We start from the raw sequence: 17,708 nt of genomic DNA, 5'->3' as shown, positions 1-17,708 counted from the left end.
CGAACGCGCGCGCGGAGGCGCGCGCTGGGCTTTTTCCTACGGGCGCGCGCCAGTGCGCACGCGCGCTCACTCCTCTCCCTTCGGACACTCTGCGGAGCGCGGGGTTGGGGGGTAACTGCTCTGTCGGGCGAGTCCTCCCGCAACATCCCCAAGGTCGCTCCTTAGGCGCTCCTTCTAGGTGTAGTCCTTCACATAGGAGCTCCCGGGCGTCGCCACACACGCCGTACCCGTCCCTTGTCGGGGGTCCTGTCGTCACAGGTAATAGGCATAGCCCCAGCCTCGAAGAGTAGGACACGCCCTCCTCCCTGTCCACGCGGATGGCAGGGATGCCCGAGTGTGTAGGGACTCGGATGTGGTGGCCTCTCTCCTGCGCCAGCAGCGCCAGAGCTCTTCCTTCGACGGAAGCCTCAGGACCACCACCCACAGGGCTGCCCTGGAGGCGCTGTTAGCCACCTTTCAGTCGTTGATCACACATTCTGAGGGTGTCTAGTGCTTGTTGGGTACCTACCGCCTAGGAATTTTGTTCAGATTTAGCCCACCTGCTGACATAATCTAGAATCCGACCCTTTCTTTCAAAAACTGGATGATACCACTCCAACTCCATAGGGGTTACCAAGGGAACTGGCTGGAAGTGCAAGGTCCTCTGTCAAGAATACCCATCCGATACCTTTCCCACCTCATTCTTTCTTCCAAGAAGATGCTCAGTAAGACTTGAAGCAGGGAAGCACATATTCCTGGGGGAGGGCAGAGGGTCACTCATTTGCTCATTAATTCAACAGAAACGTATTAAACACCTACTTCATGCCAGGTTGGGTGACTGTGAGGACACCGAGAAGACAGTGTGCCTACCTTGAAGGAGCTAAGTCCGGTGGGCATATCAGACCACCGCCAGACGGTGACAATCTAAAGCGGGACTACCCAACAGAAATACAATGCAACCATATTTGCCATTTTAATTATTACATTAAAAAAATAGAGGAAGGTGAAATTAATATTTAACCCTGTATATCCAAAATAAGTTATGTTTAAAGAGAAAACATTTACATTGCTTCAATTTTAAAATTTCATTTAACCAAAACAAATAAAATTAAAACTCTGAGGCATTAACAAAGACACTCATTTGTGGCAGAGGTTGTCATAGCAAAAGGCTGGAAACTGCCCAACGTCCATGAATAGAAGTTTGGATAAATAAATGCTAAGTACCATGCAGCTGGCAACTGCTGAAAAATGAGACAGAGCTATTGAGTATTAATACGAGTTAATCTCTGAGACATACTAGGTGAGAAAGAGGCACAGGACAGTGTATGGAGTGTACTACCATTTCTAAGGATATTTTTTACACATACACTTGAGTATGTATAGAACACCTGCAAAAAGACACAACCAGGGTTACCTTTGTGAAGGGGAAACAAGAACAAGTTATCAGGTGTGAAAGGTGGCGTTTTCATTATATGTTTCTTAGTATCTTTTGGTTCTTTTTTACTATGTTCATTTTTTTTTTAAGTTTTTTCAATGTTTATTTTTGAGAGAGAGACAGAGCACAAACAGAGGAGGGGCAGACACAGAGAGAGAGACTACCATGTCCTTTTTAAAAAGTTGTTTAAAGGGAGGATGCTAGCTAAGTCATAGAATCATTATGAGAATTAAAACAAAACAATATATTTTAAATGCCTAGTCAGTTCCCAGGATTACCTCTGGCATTACAGCCCCCCTGCCAAATTAGGCCCTTCTGGTGCCAACTTTCTGCACCCCTGTTCCCTAATGTGAGAGCCACCATGCAGGGACCACCTCAGTGTGTGGAGGGCACATCACTCTTCTTTTGGGTGGCCAAGTCTCCTTGTTATATGTACTCAGCACTGTGTTCCTTTCCCTCTTAAAACTGCATCTATAGAATAAGTTTGAGAAGATTAAAAGTTGCAGAGTTCAAAGAATGATATAACCCATTACTCAGAATTTCTCATTGTAATCAATTTTATGACAACTCTTTGGTGTCTGCCTTCCCTGCTGAACTATAAGCTCTACAGGGCAAGAACTGTATGCCCTCACCTTCCTATAACAGAGCATGAATGACCCGCAAGGAGCCTAGGGGCCCAATGGTGTCATGGAGTGCAGTGCCCCCTAGAGCCAATTCTCTTTATTACAAAGGCAGAGCTTGCCGAAATCTGGCCTTCCATCCCACCACCACTGACAAAGTAGCTTGGAGTGGACTGCAGCTAAGAAAAGTATGTGGTGCAGTGCCAGTCACAGACCTGGTTTGTCTCCATAGCAGGGCATACCAAACCTTGGCCCCAAGTACAAACTCCCCTAAATTGACTGCAGGGCTTGAATTCTCCCATTAGATCATCTTTGGGTTAACAAGATAGTAAAAAGTCAAGACTACTGGGATTAAGGCATCTGGAGCTCACTCCAGATTTGCTTGGAAGGATAGATAATGGGATTAGGGAACCAAATGTGGGTGAACTTTAGGAGAGAGGTATCCTCTGAGGGTAACGGGAGGAAGCTGGTATGTGGGTTAGGAGAGAGTGGCAAAAAAAATACAGGTTTGGGGTTTGAAGGCCTTCTTTCTCACTGACCCCCAAGGAATGTTGCCCCCAAAGGGTCCCAACTGCTTGCTTTTTGCAGGCTAGTCAAGAGAAGTTGGACCAGAGCAGATATTATAAACAATGGAAACTGATGACAGTGACTACAAATTTGTTACAAATGACTACTCTCTCCCTAACTCTGGGGCGTCGAGGAGCCAGTGGGGTAAATCTGAGCTATGGGGACTGGCCCACTGGGCCATCCACTGATGTGCAGGATGTGAAGCAGCTCACACTGGATCCTGAAATGTGGTCCAAGAGAGCAGCAAATATAGGGTTACAGGGGACTAGAATAAGGAAAGATACGGCAGGAGGGCAGCATGCAGCCTTGGGGACAGTAGAGACAGAGGCACACTAGTGCCTGACAGTCACCAGTTCCCATTAGGTTTGTGGGTCAGAGAGCTTCCTGAGCACCAGCTGACAGAACCTCTTCCTCCTCTGATATGATAGAAGAATCCTGAACTATGGATTGGATCTGAACTGTGGATTGGATCTACCCTGTGTAGTCTTCAACAGCTCCCTTTTCCCCTTTGAATTCACGTTCCTCCTAATGTATAATGGAGATGAATATTATCTCCCTCTCAAAATTCTTTTGAGAACTAATCAAGTGATTGGTGTGAAAACTTTTGGGGGAGGGGGCTCTAACCCACTCTACACATGAGAGGATGATGACAAGTTTTGCCTACTGTTTCCCCCCAAACCCAGCCACCAAGTCTCTGTGGCAACACAGGGTCTAGGCTTAGCCATGCCAGAGGGTGGATTCTGCTGACCTTGCCTCAGGAGGCCCACGCCAAACTGATCTAGAACTCCAAATACTCTCCAAGTAAGCAGTTCTCAAATTTCAGTAGGCATAAAGATCAGCAGGAGAGACTGTAAAACTCTACCCTCAGAGTTACCAATTCTTTAGATCTGGTGTGGGGCCTGATAATTTGCATCTCTAACAAGTTCCCAGGTGATAACCTATGCTGCTGGCCTAGGAGATCACACTTCAGGAGCCACTTCTTAAAACTGAAAGTTCATCAGTTTTCTTTCATCTGGCAGGTACAAGGATAGCCTCTAGTGCCCTCTGCTGACCAGACTATAAATTTAGCTGTCACGTTTCTAGAGCAACTGAAAAGTACAAAGTATGGTTTGGAAAGAAAGAAATACTTGTCTGAGAACTAAACCAGTCTAAAAACAGCAATCCTTGTTTGTTGCTCCAGAGTATACTTAAAAAGGAATTCACAGGAATTATCTTATTTGATCTTTGCAACAATCCTGTGAAGTAGGCAAGACTGATATTTTCATTTTACAAATGAGGAAGACAAGCCCATCGTCAGACCAGTAATGCCACACTCCCTGACAGAGGGGGCTTATTAAAAGTAGGATTCCCAGGGTGTCTGGGTGGCTCAGTCAGTTGAGCGTCTGATGCTTGATATCACCTCAGGTCATGATCTTACAGTTGTGAGATTGAGCCCCATGTCAGGCTCTGCACTGAGTGTGGAGCCTGCTTGGGATTCTCTCTCTCTCTCTCTCTCTCTCTCTCTCTCTCTCTGACCTGCTTGTGCACACTCTCTCAAAATAAATAAACTTTAAAATAAATAAAATAAAACAAAATAAAATTAAAATAAAATAGGGGTGCCTGGGGGGACTCAGTCAGTTAAGCTGAATCTGGATTTCAGCGCAGGTCATGATCCCAGGATCGTGGGATCAAGTCCCACGTCGGGCTCTGCACTGACAGTGAGGAGCCTGGTTGGGATTCTTTCTCTCCCTCTCTCTTTGCCCTGTTTGTGTGCTCTCTCTCAAAATAAAGAAACTTAAAAATATAAATGAAATGAAATTAAATAAAATAAAAAGTAGGATTCCCAATCCAAGAAAGAAAAGTAGAGGTTTGTCCTCATGAAGGCCACGGGGAAGGGAATGAGGAAAAGGATGATGAACAGCAGATGCATCACGGGTAAGAGAGATACTTGATTCTACAAGCCTGGGAAAACCTGCAAAGTCAAATGGCTGGATCCTTTCTCCAGCAGTGCAAGGAGGGGTCGACTCTTAGTCCTGGGCTCCATCCTCTCAATTTTCTGTTTCAGTAGTCAGACTTGAATGTCCATAGAAACACCTAGGGAAGTTGTCAGAAGTGAAGGCCCTTGGGTCCCATCTCCATGGTTCTGCTTCAGTAGGTCTAGACCAGAACCTAGGGTTCTCCATGTTAAGATGGCCCCTTCCCTAGGAATCCCCATAGTGGAAGTTCAGGGACCACGCTTTGGTTACTCCTAGTCCTTGCAAAATACTCCCTTGACACACTACCAGCAGAAAAGAAATGTTATTTGCCTATGATGGTATTCTTTTCTGGCCCCTCTCCCTGCTTCCTTCACCTGTAATAACCTAGTGAGTTAGGACAGCCAATGCTGAGATTCAATCCTCCACTCTTTTCTTTATCCTCCCTAAGCCTCCGTTTTCTCATCTATAAAGTGGGATAATACCTACCTTACTAGTAGCACCTCAGGATTAAATGAGAAGGCAGGTCTTATGCATATTTCCTGACATTCAAAGAGTGTTCAATAAACATGAGTTCATGAATTGATTTTTGTTTCCTAGCTCCTCAAAAAGTAGTAATGGCTAAGCTGTCCTCTTTTGGATTCCCACAGGTTTTTGAGCAACGGTCCTGACGCAGAATAATCAAGGTGATGGCTTCTTCCAGACTCATTCCCCCGTGGCAGGATTTTAAATACCTCATAAATGACATCATACATAAAAACAAGGTAATGTATATGTAGGACATAAACTTGTTATTGGCCTCTATCTGTGTTAATCGTTATGAGCACTTCACAGGAGCATAGATTTTTCCATGGAAGCAGGAAGCAGGCACAGTAGGAGATGGGCCATCAATTTCCAAATGAGTCTAGGGATCTCTTGCAAGTACACTTTGATAGTGGAAGGTGAACACTTTGGGGAGAGAGATTTTTCTCAAAGAGAAGGGAGAAGGCACCGGACAGAACATTTGCCAACCTCAGTTTTGCTATGGTTGGCTCTGTGTAAACCATCCCAGGTGCATGTTTCATAGCACATGCCCTATCACGGTGGGATAATACACACACTATCTTCCTCTGTCAAGTTTAAAAGCCAGGAAGGGTGCCCTAAAAGTCTTTATGCACTTTTAAGCTTTAAGAACTTCAAGCTGGGGGCGCCTGGGTGGCTCATTTGATTGAGTGTCTGACTTCGGCTCAGGTCATGATCTCGTGGTTCATGAGTTCGAGCCCCGTGTGGGCCTCTGTGCTGACAGCTCAGAGCCTGGAGCCTGCTTCGGATTCTGTGTCTCCCTCTCTCTCTGCGTCTCCCCTGCTCACGCTCTGTCTCTCTTAAAATTAAATAAGCATTTAAAAAATAAAAAAAATAAAAAGAACTTCAAGCTGCATGGATTTTTTTGGTCACACTCTGTTACATATAATGTAGGTATACGGTGGTGCCCTTGCCTGGGTAATGTGTTAAATGCGTCTTTTATGACATAGAGAACAGGTATGTTGGGAACATGATTTCCCCTGTGCTCACACTATGAAATTTGCCCATATAGGCCCTGTAGGGGTTCGGTTCTCTCTTGTGTTGGGTGTTGTGTGGCTCGCTTGTGAAGCGTTGAGTGTCCTACAAGGGATAAAGCTGTGCATGTGGGGGGGTAATGGGCACGAGGCGTGACTTTGGGAACTGCTTCGGTTGTGACTTGTGTGAGAATATACTTAGTGCCTGTGTGCCCTGGCTTCTTCACTTACGCCATACCTCTCCCCAGCAAGCTTCAGATGACTCAAACAAGGATGTAGTTGTGCTGAGCGACCGGTCCCAGATACTGTTTAGAGAGTCTCGCCATCCTCACAATATGCCGCTTATATGCCATTACTTCAGCGATGCCAACTTCTTTGCCTCCCTCTCTTGGGTGACAAGCACAAAAGAAATACAGGTAAAACTGCCAAGCTTTTCTTCTCCTTCTTAGCCCATTCTACAGGGGCCATGCCCACATAAGCTCTCACCCCAGACCAACAAAGGAAAATCTACCTCTTGATGAAAGTGACCTAGATCTAAGACTCCCCCCTCATCCTTTCTCCGATTACAGTCTCCTCACGGAGTAGATTTTCTGGTTCCCCTAAAGTAGGCTAAGGTTAGGGAAGGGGTCCCAAGCTTCCTGCTTCTACCGTATTCCCAATTCCCATAACCAGGGGGTAAAAACACTCTAGAGTCTTCCAAGTCCTCTTCAGGACAAGAATGGGGGAAAATAGTGGACTATTCTGCCCTTTCCTCATCTACTATCTCTTCTAGGCAGTTTCCATCTTACTGTCTTCTAGGCTATAGTATGGATGAAGAGCAAAACTGAGGACATGGTCGAGAAGAGAGTATTCTCCATGACTGAACGGTTGCCGCCTATCCAGTCCATGGTCCACACAGGTTCCTTTCACATCCTCGTGGCCTACTGTGGCGACCTGATCCTGAGGCTCTTTGGGGACCACTTTCGGTCATTCAAACCCCTGAGTATAGTGCCCTGCCGCTTTAACATCAACTGCCTCTGCTATGACCCAGAAATGAAAATGCTTCTGTCAGGCAGCCTGGGGGCTGTTGTCACTTGGATCATTGAGCGGAGTGGCAAGGGCCTCCAAATAGCCCACATGGTTCCCATGCCTGGTGATGAGCTTGTCCAAGACATCATGCTGAATGGCCCCAATGGCTCCCTCCTGGCCCTGTGTGAAACTATGGTGAGGGTCCTCGAGCGCCAGGGCCACGGCCAGCTAGCTGAGGTTGAGAGGTTCACTTCTACCACCAGTGGCTCCTCTATCACCTGCTGCTTCACCTGTTTTGACCAGGGCTTTCTCTATGCTGGGAACAACACTGGGGAAATCCAAGTATGGAGCCTCATTCGGGGCCACTCTATCCATAGTTTCAAGGCCCATTTCTCACCAGTAGTCTGTATCCGCAGCCGGCCCGAAGCCCACACCCTGCTGACGGCTGGCAAGGAAGGCTTAATCAAGGAGTGGAACCTCACTTCCGGGAACCTGCTGCGGTGGCTCGAACTCGAGGAGGAGCTCTGTCGACTCCAGTTTATTGACAGCATTACTTTCTTCTGCCAGACTACCTTTTCTTTCTCCTTGCGCCGTCTGCCCTGCTTCTACAGCCTCTTCAATGTCTGTGGCTCTGCTCCCCAGCAGGTGCGTCGGGTCCGCTGCGGTGATAACTGCTTCCGGATCCTGTGCACTACTGACGATGGCTTATTGCGCTTTGTGTCCCCAGTCACAGGGGATCTTCTGCTCCTCACCTGGCCCTTCTCACTCCTGGACCAGGCTGTGGATTGGGCCTATGACCCAGAGAAAGAGGAGCTCTTTGTAGCGACAGGCAGCGCAGATGTGCTGGTGTTTGACACGACCCGTTGCCCATGCCCGGCCAAGTATCTCTTGTGCACCTCACCCGATTCTCAAGACTGGGTACAATGCCTGGCTTACGGGCATTTCTACCTGGGTCGGGGTCTACAAGGACTAATATTCTCTGGACACCAGAGTGGTGTGATAAGAGTGCTTTCCCAGCACAGCTGTGCCCGAATAGAGAAGTTCATGCATTTTGGAGCTGTACTGGCACTCTCTACGCTGCCTGAAGGGCTTTTTGGTAGCCGAGAAAACGCTTTGCTCTGCTCCTATGGAATGGATGACTACGTCCACCTATCAGAAGCAGTGTTTGAAGGGAAGAAAGTACGTTTGAAGCCCCTCGCCAGCATCCTCAGCAGCTGTCACCTAAAACACCTGATACTCTTACCCAGTTCTGTGGGTGCCATCACAGAGACTAACTGCCTGCGTCTCTGGAAGTTCCGTGCTTTCCTGTCCTCTGAGTCACAGGAAGGCTCGGCGTTCATAGAGACATTGCCTCTGCACCAGTGTACCATCACATCCTTTGACGTCTGCCTGTCCTTGAGTCTTTTTGTTACAGGTGATATTGATGGCTCTGTCCGGGTCTGGAACTTCCACGGCAGACTTGTAGCTATGCTGGACTCATCACTGCACTTTGGCCCACTCTGCTTTGCAAATGACCGGGGTGACTTGCTTGTGACCTTTAACCAGAGTCTTTATCTGGTGTCCTGTCTCAAACTGCTTCACCCAACTCTGCTGTCTCGCCTTTCCTTTATGAGCATGCCGGATGAAGTGCTAGAGACCCCTAAGCCTTTCATGCCCAGCTTTTTCTTCTCCTTTGAGACCATGTTTGTGCCCAAGTATATGTACCTTGAAAAAGGGCAACAGGAATTAGTGGGACTGGAGGAACTGGTCAATAAGCGGGCCATTGCCTTTGACCATACGGTGCCGCATGTCATAGAAGATGAGCAAGGGAGTCCCATAGTACTGTCTGCCGTCGGACATGATTCTGAAACCGATTCGATGGAGGTGAGAAAATCTCATCACTCCCATTACGTGGTTCCTCCCCAACTACAGCTGACTACCTGGGAGGGACTCAACCCCTACCAAATACTGCGATGCTACTTTGGTAAAGGGCGGAAATGGCTGTTGGCTCCTGACTGCTACATCCCCAACTCAGTGATTCGTGCCCGTCTTTGGCCAGAGGGCAGTCCAATATTCCTCCAGTGCACCCTGCATTCACCTATGCGGGAAATAGAATGGGACAAGTCCCAACAATTCTTCTTCTGGCACAGTAGGGCAAAATTTGTAAGTGATGGAGGAGTATATTTACAGGAAAAGGAGGATGAAGACTTCATAGAAATGAGATTATCCAAGGATGTAACCTACAGTGTCCTTACAGACTCGGCAAACCGCAGTTGGCTGGGCAAAAAGATGAGTGAAATAGCTATTAATAGCCTGGTGGAGACAATCCTCAACATTATGATCCATGCTTCTCCACTCAAGTACCAATGCTGTATTGGTGCACTAGGGCAAATCTTTGCCTCCTACGAGGTGTCTTCAGCCCTGCGCTCTGAAACAGCCCATCGTCTACTGGATGATACCACCAATTCCAATCCACTGATCCGAGAGCTAGCCTGGGAAGGGCTGAAGCGTCTAGGAATGATTACTCATCTCTTTGCCATGCCTCTGGCCCAAGGATTGATGGACAAGGACCAAAGAGTGAGGAGTAAGGCCCTGAGCCTCATGGATGACACTGGAATCCACACTAAGTCCTCACTCCTAAACTTGATCCAGCACCAAGAGACCTTCCAGGAGATGCAGTAAGTTTTTTGTGCCTTCTGCAATTCTTGACTAGCCTCTAGTTTTCTTCTCCCCTTCCCTTCCTTCACTATCTCTTTGTACCTGTGCATTCACTCTTCCGTCCTTTTTCTCTTTCATAATCTTTTTCCATTCCTAGACCCTCCTGACAATCCCCACTGCTCACTCATGTCTCCCATTTCTTCTCCTACTCCTGTGTGTCCCTTGCTTCTCGAAGTTCCCCTTTTCATCCTTTTCTCCTACCCCTACAGTCCCCATACAAACAACTCTATTCATTGCCACCTTGGCTTTCTAGATTTCTTCTTTCTTCTTGGACTTTCTTTACCTCAACATACACTGTCTCTTGGCCACTTTGCCAAGCCCCTAACCTGTTCCACGGTAGTTCTTTCCTTCTCATTCTCCCTGTTGTCTCTGACTTACCATGTCAGAGGAATCTCCTTTGACTTTCATAGGCGGGAAATGATTGGGGAGGAATCCCTGGACCATCTGCTGGGGATGCAGGCAACAGATCTACAAATCCTTCACACTCAAGTGGAGCAGCGACTGAATGAAAACCTGACCTTGTCAGAGGGAGACAAAAAGCCTGCATTTTCTTTAGAGGTTGCAAGAATTTCTGAACTTTTGTCCCTTTCCAAGAAACCTGAAGTTCCTAAAGAATCTGAAGTTGCCATCAAGCCCAGCAAAGGCCAAAGACGGGGCCGAGCAGGGAGAAAAAAGCACAGTATGTATGGGGTGATCTGGTTCATGCCTCAGGGTCCCCAAGAGGCAACACAGTTAGGGCTAACATGGGTCAAGGGATATCAACCAGGTAGGACTAGAGACAAGTAGACAGATGTTTTCACCAAAAGAACTTTCCTAGGAAGAATCTACCCAAACTCAGGGAGACTTCAAGGCTTATGTTCATAGGATTTGGGAGGGGGGAGGACTGGAATAAAGTAAGGAGAATCCTTTTTTTTTTTTTTTTTTTAAGCCTCAGCCCCCTCTGTTGCTACTTCTTTTATGGCAATTCCTCTTAGCTCATGCCATTAGTGGGAAGGGTGTGACTTAGGCCTTCCATGCCATGCCTTCCTTATCTATGTCTCATGATCTTCCCTGCAGCCCGAAAATTATGGCGGGCCCTCAAGAAAATAAAAGGGGCTGGCAAAGCACCAGGTCCCTTAGAGGGTGAAAGTGACCAGAGTGAAGCTGCACTATATGAGGTGAAGGATACAGCCATCCGTTCTGGAAGGTCTTCAACCGTAAGTGTGTTAAAGATTTCAAAAGACGCTGAACAACAACCTCCAGAGGAAGACACTCCAAAGGACCATACTGCACTGACCCTGAACATGCTGAGGAAATTACATGACAGAAGAGGCAAGAAAAAAACAGTTAAGAAGCCCCTAAAGAGGCACAAGAAGAAGACAAAAGAATCTGGAGTTACAGTTGAGAAATCTCTGTCTGCTGTAAAGGTTGAACCTGTTGTGAAGACGCTGAAGGCCAGAGGGCGAGGTGCCTCTGGAGTGCCTGGCCACAGGGCCACCCCTGGAGATGGCTCACCATGGCGGGATGCTCTGTGTCGTCTTATGACCCTGAGAATATCTGGTTCCCAAACCAAAATGTCAGAAGCTCTAAACATGGAGCTAGTGACCATGGCTCAAGAGGTACTGGCAGATCGGCAGCCCAGTTGGGAACTTTTTCAGGAGATCTGCCCCTTTTTGAAGAAAAAAAGTGACGTTCTGCTTGAGGACCTCAACTGGGATGTAGCCTGGCCAGAGAAGAAACCAATTTTTATTCATGATGGGGCAATTAGAGAAGATGTAGTGATCAGAAGGGAGGATGAGATACCAGAGGCACATGAGCAAGTGCAAAAGGAAGCAAGCAACATGCCAAACTTGCAGGAAACCCAGGTGATTTCCAAAAAAGGCAAGAAAAAGAAAGTTATGTTTTTAGAACCAGGTGACCTAACCAAGGGAAAACGAATATCAAAGAAAGAAGAGAAGAAATCCTTTAAGAAGCCCTTTAAACAAGAGAGGAAAGCAGTCTGGCAGGGAATAAAAGTGGATAAAAAACAGAGGAAAGTGGCCAAAGGAGAGAGGGATGTGAGTCAGGAAGTGGAGGAAATGGCCAAACCAGAGGAGGGAGTGGTTGTACAAGAAGGAAGACCAGTTACAGAAGAGAGGAAGCTGTCTTGGCAGGAGTGGAAGAAGTCCTGGGATGAGTGGACACAGGCCCGTGGTGAGATGAGGATATCCTGGAATGAATGGAAGGAAGCTTCGGACAGGAAGCATCTTGAGGAAGAGGAGGAAGCACAAACGGATAAAAAGAAGCCACTCGCAGATGAGAAAAAGCTGGATGAGGACAAGAGGAAGCTGAGATGGGATGAGTGGGCAGAGATCTGGGAACAGGTATCAGCCAGGTCCAAGGAGCCACAGTTCAAGGATAAGGAGGAGGAATTGACCCTGGAGGGAGAAAAATTGTTTCAGGAATGGGGAGAAGGAGAAGAAGGAGGAGGAGAAGAAGAAGAGCTGAGACAAACCCAAAAAGAATATAAACAGGCCTATATCAAGAGGAAACGGGCCCAGGCTGAAAGAAAACGAGCCCAAGAAGAAAGGAAGCTGGCACAAGAAGAAGAGAAGTTAGCACAAGAAGAGAGAAAGCTGGCCCAGGAAGAGAGGAAACTTGCCAGAGAATATGGGAAACTGGCTCAAAGAGACAGGACAATGGCCCAGGCAGAGAGGATGTTTGTCCACAAAGAGGAAAAACTGGCCCAAAGAGAGGAGAAGCTAACCCAGGAAGCAGAGAAACTGGCCCAGAAAAGGAAGAAACTGGCCAAGAAATCTGAGGCACTGGCTCGAGAAGAAGAGAAAATAGCAAAGAAAGGAGGGAAGCTGGCTGAGGCAAAAACAATATTAGTCCAGAAAATGGAAAAACTGGAGCAGAAGGAGCAAGATCTGGCATTGCAAGAAAAGGAACTATCCCAGGAATTGGAGGAGCTGGCATTGGAAGAGGAGGAGCTGGCTTGGAAAGAAGAAGAACTGAGCCAGGAAGAGAAGGAGTTAGCTGAGGAGGAGGAAGGACTGGGCCAGGAAGAGAAGACACTGGCCTGGCAAGAGCAGAAACTGATTAAGGAAGAGAAAGCACTGGCCCTGGAAGAAGAGTTGCTGATCCAGGAAGAGAGGAAACTGGCCAAAGACAAGGAGAAACTGCCTGAAGAAGAGGAAAGGCTTGCCCAGAAAAGGAAAAAACTGATGGAGAACAAGTTAAAACTGGCCCAGGAAAAAGAAAAATTGGTCCAGAAGAAGGAGAAACTCATAAAGAACAAGGATATCGTAGCCTGGAGGGGGAAGTCTCTGGCTCAGGAGAAGGAGAATCTGCTTTACGAGAGAGCGAAATTTACTCAGAAGAAAAATAACTTCCTGAAGTTCAAAGAAAACCTCACCCAGAACAGAAATAAATTAATTGAAGCAAAGGAGAAACTGGATGTGTACAAGAAGAAACTGGTTCAGGTAGAGGAGACGCTGATGGAAGAAAAGGAAAAACTTTCCCAGAAGAAGAAGCTGGCTAAGGCAGAGAAAAAGCTGGCCCAATTAGAGGAAAGTCTGGCTGAGAAGCGGCACAATCTATCCCTGGACAAGATGAAGTTAGCTGTGGAGAAGAGGGCGATATTTCAAGAACTGAAACTCCTCAGAGGAGAGTGGGAGAGCACCAAGGAAGAAAAGGCACTGGACATGGAAATGAAGAAACTGGCCCAAGAGAAGGTGAGGCTGGCTGAGGGAAAGCAAACTCTCTTCTCAGGAGAGACCAAAGAAGCCTTAAAACAGGGGAAACTGACTAAGAATGAGCTAGAACTAATCAAGAAGAAATTGTCACTAGAGGAGAAGATACTGGCATATGAAGATAGGATATTGGCCACAGAGCAAAGGGACATTGCCAAAGGAAAACTGGAATATACCAGAGGAGAGAGAGTGTATGCCCAGGAAGAGAGGAAGCTGGCCAAAGTAAAAAGGAAGTTGGCTACAGAAAGGGAGGGCACTTCCAAGGAACAATCAAAAGCGAGCAGCAAAATCTTAACGGCACTTCAAAACCTTATCAAAGAAGAAACGAAACTGACCCAGGAAGAAATAGAGCTGACAAAGAGAAAGAGGTCATTCTTTGCAAAGGAAAGGAGATTGGGCAAGGAACAAAGTAAACTTGATGCTAAAGAGTGGGATTTTTCAGAGGAACAACTGGAAATAACCAAAGATGAGAAGAAACTGGCTAAGAAGCAGAGAAAAATGGCCAAGGAAATGAAAAGAATGATAAAGAAAGAGGAAGAAATAACCAAGGAAGAAAGCAGATTGGCCAGACAACAGAAAGAAATCATACAGGAAGAAGAGGAGGGAGCAGTAACAGAGGAAGAAGAGGTAATACCATTGCTTGAACAAAGGTTGAGAAAGAGAAAAGAGCTAAAGACAGTGGTTACAACAAAGGGAGAGCTTCCCAGTCAAGGGGAAAGTAGGGAGAGCTTTTCCAAGGAAGTGGAAAGCCTATTAGATGAAATAGAGGGAGAGAGCTTGTCTGAGGAGGAGGAAGAGGAGGAGGAAGAAGGGGAGGAGGAAGAGGAGGAGGAGGGAGTTGTGGGGGAGGGGGCGGTAAGGGAAGGGGTGATGGAGGAGGGGGTGGTGGAGGAGGAGGTGGAGGTGGAAGAGGAGGGAAAGGAGGAGAAAGAGAAGAAGGAGGAGGAGGAGGAGGTGCAGGAACAGGAGGAGGAGGAAGAGGAGGAGGGAGTGGTGGAGGAGGGGGCAGTAAGGGAAGGGGTGATGGAAGAGGGGGTGGTGGAGGAGGAGGTGGAGGTGGAAGAGGAGGGAGAGGAGGAGAAAGAGAAGAAGAAAAAGAAAAAGAGGAAGGAGAAAGAGGTGCAGGAAGAGGAGGAGGAGGAAAAGGAGGAGAAGGAGGGAGTAGTGGAAGAGAGGGCAGTAAGGGAAGGGGTGATGGAGGTGGGGGTGGTGGAGGAGGAGGTGGAGGTGGAAGAGGAGGGAAAGGAGGAGAAAGAGGAGGAGGAGGTGCAGGAACAGGGTGAGGAGGAAGAGGAAAAAGAGGAGGAGGAGGAGGAGGAGGAAAAAGAGGAGGAGGAGGAAGAGGAGGAAGGAGAAGAGAAGGAAGTATCCGTGGAGGAGGAGGAAGTATCAGAGGAGGAGGAAGTATCAGAGGAGGAGGAGGAAAGCATCAGTGAGGAAGAGTCAGAAAGTCTGAGTGAGAAAGACTCACTAGAGAAAAGCTCACTGGAAGAAGAGGCAGACAAGGAAAAAGAGATCTTAAAAAAAGAAAAATTACCTAAGTTTCAAGAACAAAGACAAAAAGACCGAAGAGGAAGAGAAATAATCCCCTCTATTGGAAAAAGAATCCCTGATATCAAAGACAGTGCTATACAACTAAAAGTTCTGAAAGTCCCTTCCAAGAAACTGATCTCAATAGCTCTGGACAGTAAAGAGAAGATACCAGTGCCAGTGTCAATGAAACAAGTATCCTGGGAAGAAAAGGCCAGAACACTTGAGACATCCAGGACATTTCCAGAGTCAAGGTTTTTGGATAAAAAAGAACTGTTGAAGAAACATAAGCCCATACCTCTCCAAGTTTTGGATAGAGTTTTGCAGTCCCCAGAGCCAGACTTCAAGACCTCATGTTTATCTCACATATTGAGGAAGACCATGGAAACTCACAAACTCCAAGGCAAACCACTAGGGCCCAAGTGGCAGTGGATTTTGTGGCATCATCCATCTCTGAGGAGACAGACTGAGGTGCAGTTACCTGTGCCCCAAATCTTGGCTAAGAAAACAGATGCTGAGGTAAGACTCTCAGATGTAGAGTGGCTCCACCATGTCCTAGAACGGATGGAGGCAGGAGAACAGCTTTCTAGGGATAGTTTCCACAGATTGTGCCAGCTTCTCAAAGACCTCACCTCAAAGGGAAACCTAGACTGGATACATCTGGCCCAACTCGAAGCCATTGTGAACCGTCACAAGCAGGTCCTGGAATCACGAAGTGCAAAACCCACTAAGGAGCCCATGGGTCCAAAGTACCTGAAAGTGATCCCTCCTATAAAAGGAAAGGAAAAGAAAAGCTGGTTAAAACCTCTGGCTGTCCCCCCATCAAAGCCTCCATTAGATACCCAAAGGATTCCAACCCCAAAGGGTATAAACTGGCACCTTCTAGGAGAGCCTTACAGGAGCGCACGGGCAGAGCAGATGTCCACTGCTCTCAGGGAGATGGAGATGAGACACTTTCATCCCACCACAAAAGCCATGTTCCCAGGTGCTGGGGCCTCTGTGGAAAAACAAACCCTTGCACTGATGTTTCAAAAGGACTTCTGGGCTTTTAAGGATAAAGGCAGGTTTCCCAAATTGCCCAAGCTGGAAAAGAAGGCACAGGCCGTCTCCAAGAAGAAGGAAGAGCTGCCTCAATGGGAGATGTTTGTGGCACTCTACTATGTTCTGCGGATGTTGCAACAGCGATATGCAGATGACAGCGCCACTTGGATGGAACAGTTCTACCAGCTCATGGACCTGTACCACCTTAAGTCACCCCGAATCCAGAGGCTTCTGCAGGAGCTATTACTGAGGGGGGAGCCCTGGTCCCAAGAGATCAGCTACAAGGAGGCCCTATGGGCCACGGACCTAGCTCCTGGGGAGCGGTTGTTTTACCACCTGTTTTGTGGTGGCTCTCAGAACTCTAAGGGTCCCCTGGAGTTCCAGGAGGTGGTGTCCCTCCCAGGTCAGAATAATGTCTGTACCACACTTACCATGGGCATTGCTCACTATGGGATCTTAGAACTCGCCTGGAAGAGCCTGCCTGAAGCGGATATTCACCTCACCAAGGAAATGCCCCACATCATTGCTCCCAACCCCTAATCTGGGACTGACGGGAGGTCAGGACTTTTCACTCCCACCTGGAGAAAGGCCTTGTCACCATAATCTAGACCCTTATCCCTAGGGCCCACATAGAGTTTGGGCCAAGCGAAAGCCCTTTCCCTACCCAGCTCCAGAAACAAGCTTCGATATATGGAATAAAGAGGAGGCTCTCATTTGCAGCAGGCCCTGTAATTTGTGTCCCTGTTCCTCAAACATTGCTTCTCCAGAAAGGTAGCTAGGGAGGCCAGATGTATATTCCTGAGAGTGGGAAAAGATCCCAAAAGGCACTGGGCACTTACCCTCTGGAGGCCTTCAGCCAAAAGAGTCTGTCCTTGTCCTCTTCCTTCCTTGCTTCCCTCCATCCCCCCCTAGAGACCACAGGAAGGAAAGTATCTGGCACAGAAATGAATGAAGATCTGGCATTAATATAAAAGGCACTGATATAGTAGAAAGAAAATGGACTTTAGAATCAGAAGACCCGGCATCGTGTTTGGAGGTTTGCAGTGGAGGCAGACTCTACTCCACTGTTCATAGCTCTGCATGCTGATGGCTGGGAGTCCCAAATGGCAGGTGTGATGAGTGTTGAGGAGACCCTGAGTGTATCTCATGATCCCTTCCCTCTAGCGATGAAGGATACAAAAGTTAAAGGGAAGGGGTGGTAAAGTGGAGGAAGTTGTCCCTGACAGTAACTGTGTTCCTTCCCTGATCTCCTTTCCCTACCATGGGAACTTCAGAGTTGCCTCTCTCCAGGTAAGCTGAACCTTCCATCAGCTTTTGGTGAGCCATCTATGCCATTTTCTACCCCTCATCCCAAGCTCTCCTTTGTTATTCTACTCTCTATACCTGAGTTTAGCTTTGTGGGAGAAGCCAGGGGTAGAGGGCAAGAGAACATTCTGAGAAGGCGAATTCACCTCAGAGGCCAAGCAGTATAGGTCCACATGGAGAGTATAAGAGTTATGGGCGGGGACAGGAAGCCCCAAAAAGATGACTGACCAAGGCAGCAGAAATAAGGATGGTCCAGCTGGCTCTGCATGCTTCATCCTTCATCCTTCCTTTCTGACCTCTGTTTGTCTATGTCAGAAAGACAATAG

General features: G+C 47.5%; 1 protein-coding gene across 1 annotated transcript; it reads left to right on the top strand.

Annotated features, from left to right (window-relative positions):
• Positions 1-37: 37 nt before the first annotated feature.
• On the top strand, positions 38-16,809 carry LOC106980263 (WD repeat-containing protein 87). Its single transcript, XM_053210541.1, has 7 exons — positions 38-258; positions 5,204-5,317; positions 6,337-6,504; positions 6,887-9,753; positions 10,204-10,472; positions 10,850-14,343; positions 14,785-16,809. Exons 2-7 carry the CDS (start codon positions 5,243-5,245, stop codon positions 16,615-16,617), a joined length of 8,706 nt encoding a protein of 2,901 aa, XP_053066516.1. The 5' UTR covers positions 38-258; positions 5,204-5,242; the 3' UTR covers positions 16,618-16,809.
• Positions 16,810-17,708: the final 899 nt, after the last annotated feature.

The sequence above is a fragment of the Acinonyx jubatus genome, chromosome E2 (assembly GCF_027475565.1).
Source record: "Acinonyx jubatus isolate Ajub_Pintada_27869175 chromosome E2, VMU_Ajub_asm_v1.0, whole genome shotgun sequence".
NCBI classification, from domain to species: domain Eukaryota; kingdom Metazoa; phylum Chordata; class Mammalia; order Carnivora; family Felidae; genus Acinonyx; species Acinonyx jubatus.
The sequence above is the reverse complement of the archived record's forward strand: the minus strand, read 5'-3'. Positions and strand labels throughout refer to the sequence as shown.

Coding starts and splice junctions, on each gene's coding strand:
- LOC106980263 (XM_053210541.1), top strand. CDS start 5,243: ATGGCTTCTTCCAGACTCATTCCCCCGTGGCAGGATTTTAAATACCTC. Junction 6,505..6,886: donor CAAGCACAAAAGAAATACAG/GTAAAACTGCCA, acceptor ACTGTCTTCTAG/GCTATAGTATGGATGAAGAG. Junction 10,473..10,849: donor AGCAGGGAGAAAAAAGCACA/GTATGTATGGGG, acceptor TCTTCCCTGCAG/CCCGAAAATTATGGCGGGCC.